Consider the following 23,744-nt stretch of genomic DNA (forward strand, 5'->3'; position numbering starts at 1 on the left):
CACACACACACACACACACACACACGGAGCAATATGGTTCAGTTCTCCAGGAATTTTTTTTTTTTTTTAAACTAAACCTGTCTAATGACCCTTACAAACAAAGGAAAGCGAAATGGGGGTGTTAGCGGAATCGTTCGATCGTTGTCTTATGACCTACTCTGCCACCCCCACCCTCACCCTCACTGGCCCTCTGGCGGCGTGATGGATGATCTGTGAGGGTGGAGGGAGGGGGAGGGGGGGACGGGCTGCCCCCTGAGGGGGGGTGGAGGGGGGGGGGCATTCGTTCATTTGCATGTCCTCAGAATCTGCACTTTGAAACAAAACAGGCTTCCCTTGCCTCTTTGATGAACTGTATATCAGCGGGGGGGAACAGTCGAAGAGAGCGCCGATTTTTCTTTCTTTCTTCTCTCTCTCTCTCTCTCTCTCTCTCTCTCTCTCTCTTTCTTTCTCTCTTTCTTTTTTTTTTCATTCCTTTCCTCCCACCACTCCGTGGAGAGTCACTGAGGTGCCGGCACAGAAAGTATTCACCAGATTCGTGTAGGTCTGTGGGATGTGTGTCAAAAGCTTTTGTTTTCTGTGGGATGTGTGTCAAAGCTGTGTTTTCTGTGGGATGTGTGTCAAAGCTGTGTTTTCTGTGGGATGTGTGTCAAAGCTGTGTTTTCTGTGGGATGTGTGTCAAAGCTTTGTTTTCTGTGGGATGTGTGTCAAAGCTTTGTTTTCTGTGGGATGTGTCAAAGCTTTGTGTTCTGTGGGATGTGTCAAAGCTTTGTGTTCTGTGGGATGTGTGTCAAAGCATTTTCTGTGGGATGTGTGTCAAAAGCTTTGTGTTCTGTGGGATGTGTGTCAAAGCTTTGTGTTCTGTGGGATGTGTGTCAAAGCTTTGTGTTCTGTGGGATGTGTGTCAAAGCTTTTTCTGTGGGATGTGTGTCAAAGGCTTTGTTTTCTGTGGGATGTGTGTCAAAGCTTTGTTTTCTGTGGGATGTGTGTCAAAGCTTTGTGTTCTGTGGGATGTGTGTCAAAGCTTTGTGTTCTGTGGGATGTGTGTCAAAGCTTTGTGTTCTGTGGGATGTGTGTCAAAAGCTTTGTGTTCTGTGGGATGTGTGTCAAAAGCTTTGTGTTCTGTGGGATGTGTGTCAAAGCTTTGTGTTCTGTGGGATGTGTGTCAAAGCTTTTGTTTTCTGTGGGATGTGTGTCAAAGCTTTTGTTTTCTGTGGGATGTGTGTCCAAGCTTTTGTTTTCTGTGGGATGTGTGTCAAGGCTTTGTTTTCTGTGGGATGTGTGTCAAGGCTTTGTTTTCTGTGGGATGTGTGTCAAGGCTTTGTGTTCTGTGGGATGTGTGTCAAGGCTTTGTTTTCTGTGGGATGTGTGTCAAAGCTTTTGTTTTCTGTGGGATGTGTGTCAAGGCTTTGTTTTCTGTGTGGGATGTGTGTCAAAGCTTTTGTTTTCTGTGGGATGTGTGTCAAGGCTTTGTGTTCTGTGGGATGTGTGTCAAGGCTTTGTTTTCTGTGGGATGTGTGTCAAGGCTTTGTTTTCTGTGGGATGTGTGTCCAAGCTTTGTGTTCTGTGGGATGTGTGTCAAAGCTTTGTGTTCTGTGGGATGTGTGTCAAAGCTTTGTGTTCTGTGGGATGTGTGTCAAAGCTTTGTGTTCTGTGGGATGTGTGTCAAAGCTTTGTGTTCTGTGGGATGTGTGTCAAAGCTTTTTCTGTGGGATGTGTGTCAAGGCTTTGTTTTCTGTGGGATGTGTGTCAAAAGCTTTGTGTTCTGTGGGATGTGTGTCAAAGCTTTGTGTTCTGTGGGATGTGTGTCAAAGCTTTGTGTTCTCTGGGATGTGTGTCCAAGCTTTGTGTTCTGTGGGATGTGTGTCAAAGCTTTGTTTTCTGTGGGATGTGTGTCAAAGCTTTTGTGTTCTGTGGGATGTGTGTCAAAGCTTTGTTTTCTGTGGGATGTGTGTCAAAGCTTTTTCTGTGGGATGTGTGTCAAAGCTTTTGTTTTCTGTGGGATGTGTGTCAAAGCTTTTTCTGTGGGATGTGTGTCAAAGCTTTTTCTGTGGGATGTGTGTCAAAGCTTTGTTTTCTGTGGGATGTGTGTCAAAGCTTTTGTTTTCTGTGGGATGTGTGTCAAAGCTGTGTTTTCTGTGGGATGTGTGTCAAAGCTTTGTTTTCTGTGGGATGTGTCAAAGCTTTGTGTTCTGTGGGATGTGTGTCAAAGCTGTGTTTTCTGTGGGATGTGTGTCAAAGCTTTGTGTTCTGTGGGATGTGTGTCAAAGCTTTGTGTACTGTGGGATGTGTGTCAAAGCTTTGTTTTCTGTACATGGTTTTCCTTCCCTTTTTTTTCTTTTTTTTTTCTTTTACGGTTATAGTTGACTTCATCAAGTTTTTGCGCCTTATACATATTGTTATTAGTAGTAGTAGTTCTTTTTTTTTATGTATTTATCTTCTTTTTTTTTCTTTTCCTTTTTTTTTCAAGGCCTGACTAAGCGCGTTGGGTTACGCTGCTGTTCAGGCATCTGCTTGGCAAATGTGGTGTAGCGTATATGGAATTGTCCCGAACGCAGTGACGCCTCCTTGAGCTACTGAAACTGAAACTGAAACTTTCCTTCCATTGCCCATATTTTGTGGGTCCATAGTTGTTGCGTTGTTGTTGTTGTTTTTTGTTGTTGTCAGGCATTATCAGTTATCAGTGTTCGTTCGCCGTCTCTTAGACGTCTACACACAGGATTTGTATTTGTATTTGTATTCCTTTTTATCACAACAGATTTCTCTGTGTGAAATTCGGGCTGCTCTCCCCAGGGAGAGCGCGTCGCTACACTACAGCGCCACCCATTTTTTTTTTTGTGTGTGTGTGTATTTTTTCCTGCGTGCAGTTTTATTTGTTTTTCCTATCCAAGTGGATTTTTCTACCGAATTTGGCCAGGAACAACCCTTTTGTTGCCGTGGGTTCTTTTACGTGCGCTAAGTGCATGCTGCACACGGGACCTCGGTTTATCGTCTCATCCGAATGACTAGCGTCCAGACCACCACTCAAGGTCGAGTGGAGGGGGAGAAAATATCGGCGGCTGAGCCGTGATTCGAACCAGCGCGCTCAGATTCTCTCTCGCTTCCTAGGCGGACGCGTTACCTCTAGGCCATCACTCCCACTCCAGGATGTTATGTATTGGGATTCTTTGAAATGAAGCAGCCGGAGATACTTATGATTAATCTTCGAAAGAGTATCAGTGTCAGTAGCTCAAGGAGGCGTCACTGCGTTCGGACAAATCCATATACGCTACACCACATCTGCCAAGCAGATGCCTGACCAGCAGCGTAACCCAGCGCGCTTAGTCAGGCCTTGAGAAAAGTCATGAACTTCAAGAGTTCAGTCAGCAAAATGGGAACTTGACAATCTGCAAGTATTGAAAGCCGACATGTTTCGCCTTATAAGAAGACGAGTCGATAACCTGCATCTTGCCGTTCCCTGAAAGAAAGATGCCGTCTTTAAAGGGAAGAGAGGGAGTGGAAAGCACGTGTACCTGAACGAAATTTTATTCCGCTTTGTGATCCTTGATGGAGAGGAGGAAGGGGATAACCCACCCCCACCCCCACACTTCAGTAATGGATTATTTAATATATATATATATATATAAGATAAACAGGAGCGTGCGTGCCTCCATTGACTCGAACGTTACATTCGTTCATTCCTGCTGGTCTCGATTTTCATAACCAGACAAATCCAGCCATACCCGAAACCCTGGCACAAATCCTTAATAACGAAACCAGGGCCGTGGGTTTGAATTGTTCAGATCAGCACAGCCCCAAAGTTTGGAGAGAGGGGGGGGGGGAGAGATTTTCTGCGAGAGATAGAGGGACGGGGAGAGTTGGGGAGAGAGAGAGAGGGGGGGGGGGAGAGAGAGAGAGAAGCAGGGAGGAAGAGGAGGTAAGGAAGAAGGGAGAGTGGGAATGAGAGAGGAGGGGGGAGAGGAAGAGAGACAGACGTAGAGAGGGAGAGAGACAGAGAGAGGAATGAGAGGAGGTAGAGAGAGAGAGGGAAAGACAGACAGGGAGGGAGAGACAGAGAGAGAGAGGGGTGGATAGAGAGAAGGATGGGTTTGAAACGGGACGGACGAGGCCACAACAGAACCCAGCCGAAGATTCCAGGACTGAAAGAGAGAAAAGAACAGTGAAGAGAATAAAGCGATCGTTCCCCTTGCTGCCTTCAGTTTATCCCCCCTGTCTGGCAAGGTTCCCCCGTGTTTACTACAGTTTCCGTTCCTGGCCTCTGACGTATCTACAGAGACCGACCTGAAAAAAAAAAAAAGAAGAAGAAATCTTTCCCCCCATTCTTTTATACATGGAGGTTTTTGTTTTTTGTTTGTTTTTTTGTTTGTTTGTTCTTTTAAAGCAGACTAGCACTTTGATTCAGCCACTAAGGCCGTACCTATTAGTTCACAAAGGGTGTTTATGTCCGTGTTTATTCCCCTCCGCCTCCACGTCTTGTAAACAAGCTTTTTTTTTCTTTCTTTTTTTTACCTCTTTCTGTCTCTGTCTGTCTGTCTTCTCTCTCTCTCTCTCTCTCTCTCTCTCTCTCTGTCGATCCATCCATCTCCAGCACCATTGTAGTTAGTTTACAGTTGTCTCCATTATTCTTCTTCCCTCCCTCCTGTTTTTTTTTTTATATTTTTTTTTATTCCCAGACGTGGCGGGTCAGCCGATGTTGCTCACTTGTGGAGCTGTCTCGAGAGAGAACTGTAAACAAGAGCGACCCGAAATAAGTTCAAAAGCTTTCCCCGGGAGTTACACGTGAGGTCAGATGTTCATATCAGCTCCCCACCCCCACCCCTTCACCCCCCCCCCCCCCAACTGCTCCCCCTTCCCCATGCCGGCTCTCACCCCAACTCAACACTTTTCTTCCAGTTGTCTTGTTCGCGCATTCGCTCCCCCCCCCCCTCTCCTTCCTTCCCCCCTGTACACCCCCCAACTGCCCTTTCTATCTTTGGTACCTCCCTTCCTCTCCCCCCCCCCACCTCTCTCTCTCTCTCTCTCTCAGAAACAAAAACGCAATCTAACATATGACATGTACAAAAGTTGCATATTCCTCGTCCAAATCTTGATCTTTTTTAAGTCCAGTCTCACACACAGCGGGGAAACGTACTGGAATAATTTACCATCACATTAAATTAAAAACAAACAAACAACAACAACAACAACAACAAAAACAAAAAGAAAAAACAAACAAACTAACCACAACAACTTTAAGCAGAAATCTACAAATGTACCAGTTCACAAAACTTGACATCAACTGAAATACAACATTGCTTTCAACGATCTGTGGGTTCCCTCTCGCTCTCTCTTGAGTGAGTGCATTTGTGTGTGTGTGTGTGTGTGTGTGTGTGTGTGTGTGCGCGCGCGCGCGCGCGCGTGCGTTTCATTCTCCTTTTTTTTTTAATGGCTGAATGGTGGAATAATGGGAAAATACTGATGTATTTTGATTGTGTTTTTTTTTTTTTTTCCTTCTTTTTGCTCATTTACGCTTCTTTAACTTTTTTCCCTCTTTAGGGCGAGGGTTGTATATATATATATATAGAGAGAGAGAGATATATATATATAGAGAGATAAAGGATGTTCCTCACACCCTCTCTCACTCTTTCTCTCGCTCTTTTTCTGCCTCTTTCTCTTTCTCTCTCTATCAATCCCCCACTCTCTCCCTCTCCCTCTTCCTCTGTGTGTGTGTGTGTGTGTGTGAGTGTGTGTGTGTGTGCGCGCGCGAACACGTGTACACAGTGTGTAAAGAAGCGCAGTGATGTGTTCCCCACATGTGCGCTGAAGAAGAATCAGCAATTAGCCACGGTTATTTGCCCAGGCGCTGCATCACACTTTATTGGACATGCACGTTTAAGACTCCAGCAGGGAGGGGAGGGGAGGGGAGAGGGGAGACGGGTGCGGCGGGAGGGAGGGGGGTAGGTGGAGGGACTGGGGAGGGGAGGGGAGGGGGTAGAGGGTGCGGCGGGAGGGAGGGAGGTGTGGGGGTGGGAGGAGGGGAGGGGAGGCGGGTTCGGCGAGGGGAGGCGGGTTCGGCGAGAGGGAGGGAGGTGTGGGGGTGGGAGGAGGGGAGGGGAGGCGTGTTCGTCGGGAGGGAGGGGGTAGGTGGAGGGACTGGGGAGGGGAGGGGGTAGAGGGTGCGGCGGGAGGGAGGGTGGAGGGGGCTGGGGGTGGAGGGAAAGCGATGAAGGGAGAGAAGAATCCTGCACACACCTCCCTCCTATGTGCCTGTTCTTTTTCCTATTGCAAGCGAAGAAAGCAGTGTGAATGCAACAACGCCCGCCTAGATACAGTGCCTGTGTGTGCGATTCTGATGCGCCGAAAATGAAAACGAAACAAACAACGCACACGCGCACAGAAACACACACACACACACACACACACACACACACACACACACCGAGAGCACACACAAGCAGACGCACACATGCCGCAGACAGAGAGAAAGAGGAGGGGGGAAGGTGGAGGGGGGGGGGGCGCCAAAAAAAACAACCCAAACGGTAATGGATGGAGTGTGTGGAGACAAGAGTTATCGCTGTAAGACAGGACATGCATGGGAAAGAGAACGGCAGTATTGACAAGGTCACGGGAAACATGTGGGCGGCACATACCGCCAGGCCTCTACTCAGTTGTTGGCCCTCACTGCAAACGACGCCACACCAATACACACACACACACACACACACACACACACACACACACTGCATACGCGCACGCACATACATATATTGGGTTGTCAGCAAATGGCATCCATACCTCTCCACACAGCCGGACTGACAGACAAGACAAGACACACTGCGTACAATGTAGGTGGGGAAGCGTTATGTATAGGAAGTGCATCAGCGCACACACACACACACACACACACACACACACACACACACACACACACACATTCAAAGATTTTGAATGATTATTCATTGCTTAGAATGTTTTCGGAAATTAAATAACTCCAGTCCAGTTGGTATCCTCCTTTGATGTGTTATAATTAATGTTGTTATTTATATTTACATTGTTGTAGGTTAATACTTGTTGATATGCATATACATATTCTCCTTCCCATGACACCTCATTCAATACACACCACAATCTCTTGAGACCTTTTTCTTATAATATACTTCTCCTCTGATACATAACATGAATACTTTTTTTACGCTAATATTCACATGCATTCCCTTTCCTATATCCACTTCTTTACTCCTTTCCATCTAAAAACACTTATAGTGAATAGACGTTAAACTGAAGATAACACACACACACACACACACACACACACACACACACACACACACACAGCGAGAGAGAGGGAGACAGAGAGAGAATGAATTTTGATCAAATCAATTTTGTTTAATAATGATGGAAGTGGAATGTGGACACATGCTACTTCACATCGATCCCCCAGGGCAAAGATACACTCAGTAAAGGAGAGAGAAAAAAAAAAGGATGTTTGTGATACAAAATGATAGATAATGCACACTTAGTACATTAAGATTATGATGAAAATGTGCGCAAACTATGATACATATAACTGCACACATGTCAGATAAATAACTATAGAGAAAACAAGAGTGGCATGGAAGCACCAGGAATCCACGGACCTCCATCACTGGGCGGTAAACAAAATATATATTTAAAAAAACACACACAAAAAAACAACTTTTTTTCGGGCTTGACTTTTCATCCTGTGGGCGGTGTGCGCATGCCTGTGAGACAAAATCCTCTGACGCTCCGCCGCCGCCGCTCTCTCCCCGGAAGTGACGTTAAAAGTGGGGGCTTCCGGTCCCTGGGTTTCCCGTCGGGTTCCCCGCCAGAGGCGATCCGGACATAGCTGGTGTGATGGGGTTTCCTCTCACCCCCCCCTGCCCCCCTCCCCCCCCCACACACACCCCTCCCTCCCTCTGTGGCTGTGAGGGCCTCTGGCTGCAAGGGAGACAATCGTACTCTTTGGTGGGATGGGGAGAGAAAGAGAGAGAGAGAGCGGGGGTTGGGGGGCGAAGAGAGAAAGATAGTTGAAGTGACAGGGAAGAAGATAAAAAGAGAGAGAGAGTGGGGGGGGGGGGGCGTATAAGGGTGAGACAGGAACAGAGACAGAAAGAGAGAGGGGAGGTGGGGGGTGAGAGAGAGAGGGAGGGAGAGTCGGAGGATGAGTAACACAGAATTACTGTAAAAAGGAGCGAAATGTATCGCGAAATCTGACCTCGAAGATCATTATCATCACTGTCATCTCTCTCTCTCTCTCTCTCTCTCTCTCTCTGTTAATTTCACTTGAATCATTCATGTGTAGCATTCATGCTAGGGTTTTGTTGTTGTTTTTCCCTTGGTGTGTGTGTGTGTGTTAGTGTGCGTGTGTGTGTTACTCGCTTCCGTTCCGTACAGATGTGAGCGATGTTGTGTCTCTCAGTTTGACGCTGTGTTATACTTGTACATTATACATGTATTAAGTATTAAGTATAACTACATTTATATGCGTACATGTTTGTGTGTCTCTTAGAAAAACGGCAGATGTGCAAGTCGGCCAAAGTGCAAAAATCTTCACCGTTGGAAAATAAAGATTCATTCATTCATTCATTCTCTCTCTCTCTCTCTCTCTCTCTCTCTCTCTCTCTCTCTCTCTCTCTCTCTCTCTCTCTCTCTCCCCTTGATATTTTCAAAACTAGTTTTTGCATTTTCGGGTGCATCCCTGTGGAACTCCCTCCCTCTACACATACAAACGGACGGTTCTCTACCTATTTTCAAATCAAGTTTGCACAAATATCTTCACCCATTCCAACAGTAAATAACTCTGACGTTTGAATTACTGTCGGCAGTAACAAAGAGGTCAGCTATGTCTCATTTATTGTTGCTGCTGTTGTTGTTGTTCTTTTCTTGCTTTCTAATTTTATCTTGTTTTGTTTTGCTTCTTTTGTCCTTTTTTTTTATCTTCTTCTTTTCTTTCTTTTCTTTTTTCGTTCTATTTATTATGCATGTATGCATTTATTCATTTCGTTCTATCATAATCGTCACAAGTGTCCAAGTAATATTGATGATGGTGGTAGTCACTGTAGTATGTTGCATTTGCCATACGTAGATTTCAGAGGCAGTATCAATACTGTACCTTTTGAACACCCGGATCGTCTCTCTCTCTCTCTCTCTCTCTCTCTCTCTCTCTCTCTCTCTCTCTCTCTCTCTCTCTCTCTCTCTTCTCACTACATGCCATTACTTTGAATGGATGGTCGAACTGCACTTTGTTGCACAGATTGATTGATTTCGTTTTGGCTTTGGTTTTCATCAATATTATGACTATTGATGCATGTTGTTATTTGTATTATGAACCCCCATGTCATTAGGGCTGTAAAGCTATTGACATTAAAGTGTTCAGTGTTCTCTCTCTCTCTCTCTCTCTCTCTCTCTCTCTCTCTCTCTCTCTCTCTCTCTCTGTGTGTGTGTGTGTGTGTGACTCACTTTCCCATCCATCTGTCAATCTGTTTGTGTGTGTGTGTGCGCGCGCGCGTGTGTGTATGCATGTGTGTGTGTGGGTGGGGGTTGGGGGGCCGGGGGGGCGAGGGTTGTTTTCTTCATTATGCATGTCCTTCTGCATGCATATCTTTTCCCTTCATTGACCTGTGTGTGCTATTTGGAACAGATGTAGATTAGCAAGGACAGATTGGAAGAACAGGCAATGCCTGAAATCTTAATCCTTGAATAAAAACGTTTTGAGTTCTGAGCTCTCTCTCTCTCTCTCTCTCTCTCTCTCTCTCTCTCTCTCTCTCTCTCTCTCTCTCTCTCTCTCTCTCTTTATACATCCATTCAACCCTTCTCTCTGAATCCGGCATTCTGTTGGTGGCTTGGTGGTAGCTATTCTACAGACAAAAAGGTCACGGTACGATCTTATCTCGTCCCTACAGCACGCGTGCCTTGATGAAGATCCTGAGATAAGAGTCCGTCAGTGACTGCAGAGTGCGCGGGGTGCTAGTCCCCCCCCCCTTCCCCCTACCCCCCACCACATTCCCCCTGCCCCCAGCCCCCCCTGCCCCCAGCCCCCCCCTGCCCCCTGCCCTCGGAATGTGGTGCACAGTGGGCTGATGATGGACTCATAATGTGCCACAGGTGTGCTTTCACGTGCCCCCGCCTGTTGGTGCGTGCACGCGTTCCCACAGCAAAACACCCTGTTCTGTGTAGCTGTACTTCATGAGAGCTACTTTGTGGGGGCGGGGAGGGGGGCGGGGTGGGGGAGAGAGAGGCAAAAGGATTGAGCGACAGAAAGAGAGAGAGAGAGAGAGACAGAGGGACAGAGAGACAGACAGAAAATACAGTACTGCTTAAAATGGGTTTTAAACAAAATATTAACAATAGTTTATCCACACACACACACTCATCAGCCGAATCAGCAAAGGAAACTGGCTGTTGCTCTGTCCCTGCAGCCGTACTAAATGTACATCTGCATGCGTTGCAAAATGCAGGACACTTGAAAAAAAACAAAAAAACAGCCCCGGAATTCATTACATCAAGGACATTGAAACAAGAAATTAACCGCCTACAAAATGGTTCGCATCGCAAACTAAAATGCTAACTAGACCAAATATCAGTTTAGGTTATATATATATATATATATATATATATATATATATATATATATATATATATATATATATCGGTTTTCCAGTCAGACGCCATTACCAGAGCTCTTCGTGATGGAAAACAAGCATTTAGGGTGTGAGGAGTAGACAGAGAAAAGGATAATACAGGCAGGCACCATTAAACATGCATCTTTCTGTCTCTGTCTCTGTCTCTCTCTCTGTCTCATTCTGTCTCTCTCTCTCTCTGTCTCTGTCTCTCTCTGTGACTCTCTCTCTGTCTCTGTCTCTCTCTGTGACTCTCTCTCTCTCTCACTCTGTCTCTCTCTCAGAGAACAGGGTGAAAGAACTAGGACTCATGTCAGATTTGTCATCAATGTGCGCGCTCGAACTTCTCGATGAGAATGAGTTGGGTAGCCATTTAATCCAGGAATCCGACACCTGCAAATAAGATGATGATTGATGATGACGAGGTGTTTAGAACTATTTTGAACTTGATTGGGGGTGAAGGGAAGAATTTTTTGTTTAATGTCCCGTCACACATATCGGTGATTGAAGACATTTTGTTAAAGTATTTATGAATACATCTGAGTATTATCGGTTAGAAGGGGTGGGAGGTGTGGATGAATGGAGGGTTGGGGGAAACTGGGCAAATCAGGGTAAAAATGTGGGTGAAATTTGGAAGAAAAACAAAACAAAACAAAAAAGAACCCTCTAAATACAGTTACAGGAAATTACTTAAAGGACTTCGTAAAAGAGAAGTCGTTAAACGGACAAGCGAAACAACTGATAATGAATGCAAAAAGTCAAAAACATCAACGTTCTCAGTCACTTGTGAAGACACACTTTCGTGTACAAAAGGCTTCATCAAGCTACAGTTAAAAATTATATGCTCAATTGTCAGGTTACTAAAGCATATGCACTTGACATTAGAACAATACTTGGTCCGTAATGAATTTGGTAATAGTCTGAGAGCTAAACTCAGAATTGGTCTGCGAATCGGACCAAAGTCTGAGAGAGTCTGTATTTCTGTCCCTGTCAGTAACCATTCACACCTCACGTGGTCACAGTGGCTGAGGATGACGTGGACCTTACGCAGAAGCAGTGTCTGCCTTCTGTAGCTGTGTATTGGGGATGACTTCCCGTGGCCGTTTTGAAGCTCGTTAGGGCAGCAACCAAGATGTCCGCGTCTGCCTCTGTTCACCAAAGCGCAAGATGATGTGATTGTAGCACCCCACCCCCACCCACCAACTCCCACTTCCCCTTGCCGTTTCAGTCGTTATCGTCAGCGGATATTATCAGTACCACAGAATGTAGAGTAAGAATAGTGTGTGTGTGTGTGTGTGTGTGTGTGTGTGTGTGTGTGTGTGTGTGTGTTTTAGTGGCGCTGCACTGTGGCGATAAGCTCTCCAAGGGCAGAGCAGCCCGAATTTCACTTTGAGAAGTATGTTGTGGTAAAAAAAAACAACTTGATATAAATCAGATACAAAACAAACACCAAAAGATTGTGCGTATAGACAGAGCAGAGAGATGAGTAGGTAGATAGACAGATAGACAGACGGGTACACAGACAGATAGCTAGATATATAAACAGACACAGACAGACAGATAGATATATAGACAGACAGATAGCTAGATATATAGACAGACACAGTTAGATATACAGACAGACAGATATACAGATATACAGACAGACAAACAGACACAGACAGAGAGGTAGGTAGGTAGGTAGATAGATAGACAAACAGACATGCCATCAATGTGACAGTGACCTCTGTCCTCTGTCCGGCACAGCGCCCCCTGGCTTCACCATCCAGCTGGACTTCCGGGAGCAGTTCACGTTGGAGCAGTCCGAGGACTGCAAGTACGACTTCCTGGAGGTGCGGGACGGGCCCTTCGCCTACTCCCCGCTCATCGACCGCTTCTGTGGCGCCATGTTCCCGCCGCTCATCGACTCCACCAACCGCTTCCTGTGGCTGCGCTTCAAGACGGACGACCTGCTGCAGTACGGCGGCTTCCGGGCCATCTACTCCTACCACAAGGACCACAGTGAGTCTTGGTGCTGCTTGAGGGTCAGGGTTATAGTGTCGGAGCTGGTATCTGGGTCTAATTGTACTCTTCCTACCACAAGGACCACAGTTAGAAGAAACGTGTTGTTGGTTCTGCTTGAGGGGTCAAGGTTACAGTGTTGGTGCTTCTGGAGATTCAGGTTCATAGTGATTGAGCTGGTGTTGGGCCGTCTTGAGGTTCAGGTTCATGGTGATTGTGTGAGCTGGTATTTAGCCATTTTGAGGTTCAGGTTCATGGTGATTGTGTTAGCTGGTATTTGCACACTCTCAACAGACAGTTCTCACGCATGCATGCCCCGTAAGTTTGTTTGCCGTTTGATTCAGGCATATTTATAGCGAGTGCTTATGCTAACCATTACATTCAGGCAGCTAAGAATAAGACTAACAAAGAGGTCAAGCTACTTTTGAATTATATGTTTACGCCTTAACGCGCATTATGACTGGATTACGTTTACATGATTCAAAGGTTTCATTTTATGTTTTTACCCCTATTGTCATAATGTCATCTTCGTGATTTTCGGTCACTTCATATTACATTTTGTATGTTATTTACTGGCAGATCCTCCTTTTAGTCGACATACCAGGACTACACTTTATACCACATATTTTTTATTCATTTGTTTAATCTGTACTTTCACCTGAACAAGGATTGTAGCATTTTCTGACTTTCGAGTGTATGGGTTTACTGTGCTGTGGGCAGACTGTGTACAATTTGTGCTAAGATTCAAGACCAGAAATATCAGAAGAGATACTGATAGTTTTCCTTGGCTTGAAGAGGTACACGGATTTCTGCTTTTGTTTCAGCACAAGACGACGGGACGTCCTTGAGCAAAGGTGAGGTTTTGACTTTAGTTTGATCCATTTCTGTGGATGAGACTGCAAACCCACCCCCCACCCCCACCTACTCCCCCCTCCCCCCCCTCCCGCCCCCTATTTTTTTCTCTATTTGTCACTCTCTAGCTCTCTCCGTCTCTGTCTGTGTGTCTGTCTCTCCCTCTCTCTCTCTCCCTCTCTCCCTCTCTCTCTTTCTCTCCCTCTCCCCCCTCTCTCTCCCCCTCCCCCTCTCACTCTCCCTCCCCCTCTCTCCCTCCCCCCTCTCTCTCCCTCACCCCCTCTCTCTCCCCTCTCTCTCCCTCATCATGTTTTACGCATCCATTCCTCTTCACTCTGAATCCCGCATTCTGTTGGTTTGGTGGAAGTCACTGCACACTTTGTTCAGTGTTCAAGTCTAGCACTGCGAAAAGTCCGTTTCAACCAAATTAACCATGAAACGAAAATCAACGCCTTCGTTTCAGTTGGCATGGGAACCGTTTGCACTACGGCGAACGGCAGTCAATTTGGAGTGTCACACTAAAAGATAAGAACTAAGTATAACAACCGTTATAACGACCAAGCAGATAGGGCAGCAAAAAGGGGAGCAAAAAATCATATAGATAGTATAAAAGTATATTGCCCATTGTCATACAAGGTAATAAGCAATATACTAGAAAGAGACTTTTATAGGTGCTTGAATTCAAGTCTAAAACCTCGTCAGTTGACTCTCTCAGACTTTGGTCCGATTCGCAGACCAATTCTGAGCTTAGCTCTCAGACTATTATCAAATTCATTACGGACCAAGTATTGTTCTAATGTCAAGTGTATATGCTTTAATAACCTGACAATTGAGCATATAATTTTTCACTGTAGCTTGATGAAGCCTTTGTACACGAAAGTGTGTCTTCACAAGTGACTGAGAACGTTGATTTTTTTGACTTTTTGCATTCATTATCAGTTGTTTCGCTTGTCAGTTTAACGACTTCTCTTTTACGAAGCCCTTTAAGTAATTTCCTGTAACTGTATTGAGAGGGGTTTTTTTTTTGTTTGTTTGTTTTGTTTTTCTTTCAAATTTCACCCACATTTTTACCCTCATTTGCCCAGTTTCCCCCAACCCTCCATTCATCCACATCTCCCACCCCTTCTAACCGATAATACTCAGATGTATTCATAAATACTTTTACAAAATGTCTTCAATCACCGATATGTGTGACGGGACATTAAACAAAAATTCCTTCCTTCCTTCAATTTGGAGTGTCACACTAAAAGATAACAACTAAGTATAACAACCTTATAACTGCTTCAGAAAGAGTCACTGAGGCGAGTGGCCCACACCTACACACACTTGACAAAGTCATTTAAGACAGAAGATAAACGTCCACTAACAAACAGAAGGGAATGTCTTGCCAAAGAAACTTTTCATCACTGACACACACAACCTGTTGTGAGAAAGGTGGAGTAACTGTGAAGGGATTGACCTGGTGATTGTAAAGACCTAAAGCGAGTATAGTCGTACACAGACAAAGGCAGGATGAGATACAGGGGAAACCGAAATAATTACTACTGGCGCCGGCACCGAGCGTGGGTATCAGGTGGCCATCCCACACCTGGGTGATGTGGGGAAATTCGGGGTACTGTGTATTTCCCAAGTTCACATCACCATGCCGAAACGAGGCCTCCGACCCTATCACTGGCCAGCACTGGATCACAAGTCAGAGATCAACCGATTCTGCCTCTTTTTCTTCTGACTTTCTGTCTCGCATGCATGCAGAGCACGTGCACATGCACATGCATTGTTTGTCTCATGCGAAAGTATTGCACTACTAGGAACAAAAACTCCACCCAAAAAAAGAATATAAAGGAAAGGCAGGCACAACTAACTCCCCAGCAGTTACACACACCGTGGCGCCATAAAACGCCCGGTACACAACACTCATTGTTGCTGAAGCGTGAACTCTTTCGTTTGATGTCGGCACACGTGGGGGCACTATTTTGAGCGGCAGAATATGAACTCTCTCTCTCTCTCTCTCTCTCTCTCCCAGCCAGGTAGTAACCAATAAACACGCATCACCAACACACTCGGCCCTCTTTCACTCTCCCCTTCTCATTCTTTTCTCTACGGCACAGTTTCCCATTTGTATATAATAGGTTTTTCGTTTGTTGTTGTTGTTTTTTGGTGTGTGTGTGTGTGTGTGTGTGTGTGTGTGTGTGTGTGTGTGTGTGTGTGCTGTTCCGCAAAGCATGTGTACATGGGAGAAAGAATTGGTTGATGTTACAGCGTGCGTGTCTTCTCTGTGTGTGTTAATTATCACACTAAACTTGCACGCACTGAGGTTTCGGATGCATCCCCACCCCTCTCTCTCTCTCTCTCTCTCTCTCTCTCTCTGTCTCCGTGTGTCTGTCTATCAGTCTCTCTCTCTCTCTCTCTCTCTGTCTGTCTCCGTGTGTCTGTCTATCAGTCTCTCTCTCTCTCTCTCTCTCTCTGTCTGTCTCCGTGTGTCTATCAGTCTCTCTCTCTCTCTCTCTCTCTCTGTCTGTCTCCGTGTGTCTGTCTATCAGTCTCTCTCTCTCTCTCTCTCTCTCTCTGTCTGTCTCCGTGTGTCTATCAGTCTCTCTCTCTCTCTGTCTGTCTCCGTGTGTCTATCAGTCTCTCTCTCTCTCTCTCTCTCTCTCTCTGTCTGTCTCCGTGTGTCTGTCTATCGGTCACTCTCTCTCTCTCTCTGTCTGTCTGTCTCCGTGTGTCTATCAGTCTCTCTCTCTCTCTCTCTCTCTCTCTCTCTGTCTCCGTGTGTCTATCAGTCTCTCTCTCTCTCTCTCTCTCTGTGTCTGTCTGTCTCCGTGTGTCTATCAGTCTCTCTCTCTCTCTCTGTCTGTCTCCGTGTGTCTGTCTATCAGTCTCTCTCTCTCTCTCTCTCTCTATATATATATATATATATATATCGACATTTGTTTCCTTTTGCTGTTTTTTGCTTCTTAGGCTTTATCCATTCTTTACAGCGAGGGCGGGGTGTAAAACAGCATGTTAATTGCTTATCTATTACCCACGTTAATGAAGAGTATGTCTTGCCCCCCCCCCTCCCCCTGCCCACCCCCTCTCTCTCTCTCTCTCATGAAAAAGATAAACAAAACACTGCATTTTCCATAATGAAATGTTATGGGATTTTGTAACGCCCCTCCCCCTCCACACACACACACACACACCTACCTACACCCCCACTACATTACACCAATGGTCGTTGTGTGGTAGCGTTACAGTTATGTCCACAGTGTGTGTGATGTGGTATTAGTCACAATATGGTGTTACATTCATATCCACAGTGTGTGATGTGGTGTTAGTCATGTCCACAGCGTGTGATGTGGTGTTACAGTCATGTCCACAGTGTGTGATGTGGTGTTAGTCATGTCCACAGTGTGTGATGTGATGTGGTGTTACAGTCACGTGGTGTTACAGTGTGTGACGTGGTGTTACAGTCATGTCCACAGTGTGTGACGTGGTGTTACAGTCATGTCCACAGTGTGTGATGTGGTGTTACAGTCATGTCCACAGTATGTGATATGGTGTTACAGTGTGTGGTGTTAGTCATGTCCACAGTGTGTGATGTAATGTGGTGTTACAGTATGTGATGTGGTGTTACAGTCATGTCCGTCCACAGTGTGTGATGTGATGTGGTGTTACAGTCATGTCCACAGCATGTGATGTTAGTCATTTCCACAGTGTGTGATGTGGTGTTACAGTCATGTCCACAGTGTGTGATGTGATGTGGTGTTAGTCATGTCCACAGTGTGTGATGTGATGTGGTGTTACAGTCATGTCCACAGTGTGTGATGTGGTGTTACAGTCATGTCCACAGTATATTGATGTGATGATACAGTCATGTCCAGTGTGTGATGTGGTGTTACAGTCATGTCCACAGTGTGTGATGTGATGTGTTAGTCATGTCCACAGTGTGTGACGTGGTGTTAGTCATGTAGTGTTAGTCATGTGGTGTTACAGTCATGTGCACAGTGTGTGACGTGGTTTTACAGTCATGTGGTGTTACAGTCATGTCCACAGTGTGTGATGTGGTGTTAGTCATGTCCACAGTGTGTGATGTGACGTGGTGTTACAGTGTGTGACGTGGTGTTACAGTTATGTCCACAGTGTGTGATGTGACGTGGTGTTACAGTCATGTCCACAGTGTGCCGCATTCCCATCAAGCTGGGTCCGGACAATCCGGATGGCGTGCTGACGTCACAGGAGGTGCCCTTCGGTGACGTGTCGGACCCCAACTACCCCCGGAACAGACCTGTGGACTGCACCTGGGAGATCTTCACTGACCAAGGCAACACGGTACGGCTGCTCGGGGCTCCTTTGCCGCTTAGTCTTTTAAACCATACACTGCGTCTGATAGTCATTATAATTAGATATACCTATACAGCGCCTATCCTCGGTCACAGACAAAGACCGAAGAGCTTTACAAACATCGATTCACTTTTTGTAGGAAAGCTGATGGTAAACGCTCCAAACCGGCGTACAGCTGTTGTCAGTGATTGAAAAGATCTGTGGCGTTTGGACACTGTGCGCTAGAAGTGTGACTGTCTGCAGTCAACAGCCAGCTGTCCCTGTGTGGTCTCCACAAGGCCACCCACTAGCCAAGTCCCCGCAATGCAGCAGTGCAGGGGTCATAATCTGACGTGATTCGGCACGTGCACCACACCGCCCAGCGGCGCCGACGACAGTTATGACGTCACGGCAGAGCACTAACCAAGTTACTCCCTCACTGATTCACTCAGACCCAGTCTGCCATGGTCCGTGGGCCAGTCAAGGGAACTGATTACCTCCCCTTTCTCAGCGAGGCACGAATAGAGCAGCAGGCACCACGTGTTGATGAAGTTTATCCGTGTTGCTCTCCCCTTCTTCGGCTTTGGGCCAGGACCTCGGTTGCGGTCATGTAAACAGAATGCCATAGATCATGTCTGGTAGATATGGATACCTCATACATTTTCCTGTAAACAGGATAGATGCCATAGATATGGATGCCTCATACATTTTCGTGTAAACAGGATAGATGCCATAGATCCTGTTTGATAGAGATAGATGCCTCATATCATATTTTCCTGTAAACAGGATAGATGCCATAGATCCTGTCTGATATAGATGGATACCTCACATCACTTTCTTTTCCTTGTAAACATGATAGATGCTATAGATCCTGCTTGATAGAGATGGATGCCTCATGTCATATTTCCCTGTAAACAGGATAGATGCCATAGATCCTGTCTGATATAGATGGATACCTCACATCACTTTCTTTTCCGTGTAAACGGGATAGATGCCATAGATCTGGAGATGGATGTCTCACATTTTTTTTAGGATAGATGCTGTAGATCCTGCCTGATAGAGACATATGCCCCACGTGCCTGATAGAGGTAAACAGGATGCCATAGATCATGTCTGGTAGATATGGATACCTCATACATTTTCCTGTAAACAGGATAGATGCCATAGATATGGATGCCTCATACATTTTCGTGTAAACAGGATAGATGCCATAGATCCTGTTTGATAGAGATAGATGCCTCATGTCATATTTTCCTGTCAACAGGATAGATGCCATAGATCCTGTTTGATAGAGATAGATGCCTCATGTCATATTTTCCTGTCAACAGGATAGATGCCATAGATCCTGTTTGATAGAGATAGATGCCTCATGTCATATTTTCCTGTAAACAGGATAGATGCCATAGATCCTGTCTTATATTTATGGATACCTCACATCACTTTCTTTTCCCTGTAAACATGATAGATGCCATAGATCTGGAGATGGATGTCTCACCTCATTTTTTTTTTTAGGATGGATGCTGTAGATCCTGCCTGATAGACATATGCCCCACGTGCCTGATAGAGACATATGCCCCACGTGCCTGTTTTACCTTTGGTTAGGCTGTCAAGGCCTGACAGCTCGATGGGTTTATGCCAAGGTCATACGTCTCCTCCTCCTCCTCCTTTATTCCTAAGCCGATGCGGTGCAGCGTTTATGGATCAATCAGCACGCTTTGAACCTTGAAACAAACTGACAGTCCTCAGAGTCGAGCTGTCTATCATTACGTACGTGGGTTGGATGCTGTGTGAGGGTGGCGGTGGTGTGGTGGACAGGATCACCAGGTTGGGACACTGGACATCTCTTGGTTCGGTTTACAACACGCATACACCAGGATTCATTGCTGTTCTATCGTCTGAATGCCCAGCGCGCGTACATCTACATCAGTGTAAACTGGTCGTAACCAAAAACAGTGGATAAATAAAAAATGAATACATAGATAAATGAATAAATATACATTCTTGACCGTAGACATTTATATAGCGTTCAAGAGACGTGGAATGCTATTTGGTTTCTCTTTAAACGAAACGTTTTCATGTGTGTACATGAAGGGCAACTCATTAATTGGTGGTGTAAAAAGCTAGTGGTGCGCCTGGACCTTCAGTGAACCACTCTGAGTCTTTACCCTCCCCCCCCCCCCTCCCACACTACTTCCTCAAGGTACGAGTCAACTGTTGTATAATTTTTCCACATTTGAATGTTAGGGTTTGACATATTACGAATTTTTACTTCGTAAATGTTGTTGAATGGCATAGTTAGTTTTGGTCGATTTACTGTGTCATGTTTGGGTTGGGGTTTTTTTTTTCAACATATATATATTTATTTTATCCTCTTACAATGTGCCCCCTTCACCGAGGGGCTATGGCCTCAGTATTAACACCCCGTTGTGTGCCCTCCCCCCAGATCCACCTGCAGACTGTGAAGATGGCCCGGGGCGGGGGCAGCAACCCTGCCCGCTGTGACATCAGCTACGTGGCCATCTACCAGGCCACCACCCTCCCCGCTGACCGCAAGGGCCGTCTGTGTGGCGACGATGACCCCCAGCTTGACCCCCAGGCCGTGGCCTTGACCTCGCACAGCAACCGGGTCTTCGTGCGGCTGTACGGCAATGCTCTGCACCACAAGCCTGACCTGGAGATGGTGTACTCCTTGGTCCGCACAGGTAGGGGGTGCGTGGTGTGTGTGTGTGTGGATTTGCGCGTTTACCGGGTGTAGGTTTTTGTGTATATATACTGTTTAGTTGTTGTTTTTCCTCAAAGCTCTAATGTGTGACCTTCGGTATTCATATCTCATTCTCACCAGAGGTACACATAAAATCCAAAATAAATTACTTTGTTACGTTAAAAACTTTTTTTTTTTTTTTTAAACACAGGTAATCATCCCATAGGATGACCATCAAAGGGCTTTAAACAATGGTTGGATACAACTAACCCACACATTGTGACAACAGTGATGTATCCAACACCACAAGGATACCTACACATTTAGTCCTACACACACACACACATCTGCGCCACAAAATTACAAACTAAAACGTACAACACCACAGACACCCAGACATACTCCCCCCCCACCCCAAAAAACCACACCTATACTTACACTCATACAAAAGCAGACACCTACACACCCACCCACACACACACAACATACCCATATACACCCAAAAAATAGACACCTGTACATACATCCAGCACCCAAACATACAAAAGTAGACTCCACACAGACATACCATCACCACACCACTATACCATACCACATCACTATACCATATTCAGTGTGTTCGGGAGGGTATGTGTGTGAGAAAAGGTGTAGACATGTGTTCAGGGTTAGGGGTGGGTGTGTGTGTGTACGTGTCAATAGTCAGTAGGTGGGATTTTTGTGTTAGGTGTGTGTGTGTTGTAGGGGCAGTGTTGTGCAGCACAAACCTTACATGGGGATGGTGTGTTGGTCCACGCTGGTGGGGTGGTGTGGAGTGTGGTGTGGCTGTGTAGTGTGGTGTGGTGTGGTGTGGTGTGGCTGTGATGTGGACATTGCGGTGTGGCGAGGCTGTGTGGTGTGGTGAGGTGTGGCGGTGTGGTGTGCTGTGGCTCTGTAGTGTGGTGTGGTGTGATGTGCCTTTGTGGTGTGGTTTTGTGGTGTGGCTGTGTAGTGTGGTGTGGCGGTGTGGTGTGGCGGTGTGGTGTGGTGCGCCTTTGTTGTGTGATGTGGTGTGGCTGTGTGGTGTGGTGTGGCTGTGTAGTGTGGTGTGGCTTTGTGGTGTGGCTGTGTGGTGTGCTGTGGTGTGGCTGTGTCGTGTGGCTCTTTTTGTGTGGTGTCGTGTGGCTGTGTGGTGTGGTGTGGCTGTGTGGTGTGGCTGTGTAATGTGGTGTGGTGTGGCTGTGTGGTGTGGCTTTGTGGTGTGGCTTTGTGGTGTGGTGTGGCTGTGTGGTGTGGTGTGGTGTGGTATAGCTGTGTAGTGTGGTGTGGTGTGATATGGTGTGGCTGTGTGGTGTGGTGTGGTGTGGCTGTGTGGTGTGGTGTGGCTGTGTGGTGTGGTGTGGTTGTGTGGTGTGATGTGGCTGTGTGGTGTGGCTGTGTGGTGTGCCTTTGTGGTGTGGTGTGCCTTTGTGGTGTGGTGTGGCTTTGTGGTGTGGTGTGCCTTTGTGGTGTGGTGTGGCTGTGTGGTGTGGTGTGGCTGTGTAGTGTGGTGTGACTTTGCGGTGTGGCTGTGCCACACCACAAAGGCACATCACACCACAGGCACACCATAGCACAAAACCACACCACACCACAAAGCCACACCACACCACACAGCCACACCACACAGCCACACCACACCACACCACACAGCCACACCACACCACACCACAAAGCCACACCACACCACACAGCCACACCACACCACACCACAAAGCCACACCACACCACACAGCCACACCACCACACCACACAGCCACACCACACCACACTACACAGCCACACCACACCACACCACACCACAAAGACACACCACACCACACTAGACAGCCACACCACACCGCCACACCACACTACACCACACCACACCACACTGCCACACCACATCACACCACACCACACAGGCACACCACAGCACAAAACCACACCACACCACACAACCACAGCATACCACACAGCCAAACCACACTACACAGCCACACCACAAAGGCACATTACACCAGGCTTTGTGGTGTGATGTGGCTGTGGCTGTCTGGTGTGGCTGTGTGATGTGGTGTCGCTGTGTGGTGTGGCTGTGTGGTGTGGCGTGCCTTTGTGGTGTGATGTGCCTTTGTTGTGTGATGTGGTGTGGCTGTGTCGTGTGGCTCTTTTTGTGTGGTGTGGTGTGGCTGTGTGGTGTGGTGTGGCTGTGTGGTGTGGTGTGGCTGTGTGGTGTGGTGTGGTGTGCCTTTGTGGTGTGATGTGGTGTGGCTGTGTGGTGTGGCTGTGTGGTGTGGTGTGGTGTGGCTGTGTAGTGTGGTGTGGCTGTGTGGTGTGCTGTGGCTGTGTAGTGTGGTGTGGCTGTGTGGTGTGGTGTGGCTGTGTGGTGTGGTGTGCCTGTGTGGTGTGGCTGTGTGGTGTGGTGTGGCTGTGTGTGGCCATACCACACAGCCACACCACACTACACAGCCACACCACATACCACACCACACAGCCACACTACACAGCCACACCACACTACAGAGCCACACCACAAAGCCACACCACACCACACTACACAGCCACACCACACCGCCACACCACACCACACAGCCACACCACATACCACACCACATCACACCACAAAGCCACACCACACCACAAAGGCACATCACACCACTCAGCCACACTACATCACACCACAAAGGCACATCACACCACAAAGGCACATCACACCACACAGCCACACCACACCACAAAGCCACACCACATCACAAAACCACACCACACAGCCACAACCACATCACACCACACAAGCACACCACACAAGCACACCACACCACACCACAAAGGCACACCAAATCCACAAAGGCACACCACACCACACAGCCACACCACAGCCACACCACAAAGCCACACCACACCACACAGCCACACCACACCACACCGCCACACCACCACACACTACACCGCCACACCACATCACACCACAAAGCCACACCACCAGCCACACCACACCATACAGCCACCCCACCCCACAGGTACATTACACCAGACTTTGTGATGTGATGTGGCTGTGTGGTGTGGTGTGCGGTGTGGTGTGGCTGTGTGGTGTGGCTGTGTAGTGTGGTGTGGTGTCGCTGTGTAGTGTGGCGTGGCGGTGTGGTGTGGTGTGGGCGGTGTGGTGTGGTGTGGCTGTGTGGTGTGCTGTGTAGTGTGGTGTGGCTGTGTGGTGTGATATGGTGTGGCTGTGTGGTGTGGTGTGGTGTGATATGGTGTGGCTGTGTGGTGTGGTGTGC

The 23,744-nt window shown here is 46.9% G+C and overlaps 1 protein-coding gene across 1 annotated transcript in view; it reads left to right on the forward strand.

Moving 5' to 3' along the window:
* The window catches only part of LOC143300570 (uncharacterized), a 217,035-nt gene that overhangs the window by 187,923 nt on the left and 5,368 nt on the right, over nucleotides 1–23,744 (forward strand). The window contains exons 4-7 of the mRNA XM_076614331.1: nucleotides 12,363–12,617; nucleotides 13,442–13,471; nucleotides 17,617–17,780; nucleotides 20,215–20,473. Coding sequence (XP_076470446.1) covers nucleotides 12,363–12,617; nucleotides 13,442–13,471; nucleotides 17,617–17,780; nucleotides 20,215–20,473 — 708 coding nt within the window. The remainder of the gene's footprint in view (nucleotides 1–12,362; nucleotides 12,618–13,441; nucleotides 13,472–17,616; nucleotides 17,781–20,214; nucleotides 20,474–23,744) is intronic.

Source organism: Babylonia areolata, chromosome 26 (assembly GCF_041734735.1).
Source record: "Babylonia areolata isolate BAREFJ2019XMU chromosome 26, ASM4173473v1, whole genome shotgun sequence".
Taxonomy (NCBI): domain Eukaryota; kingdom Metazoa; phylum Mollusca; class Gastropoda; order Neogastropoda; family Buccinidae; genus Babylonia; species Babylonia areolata.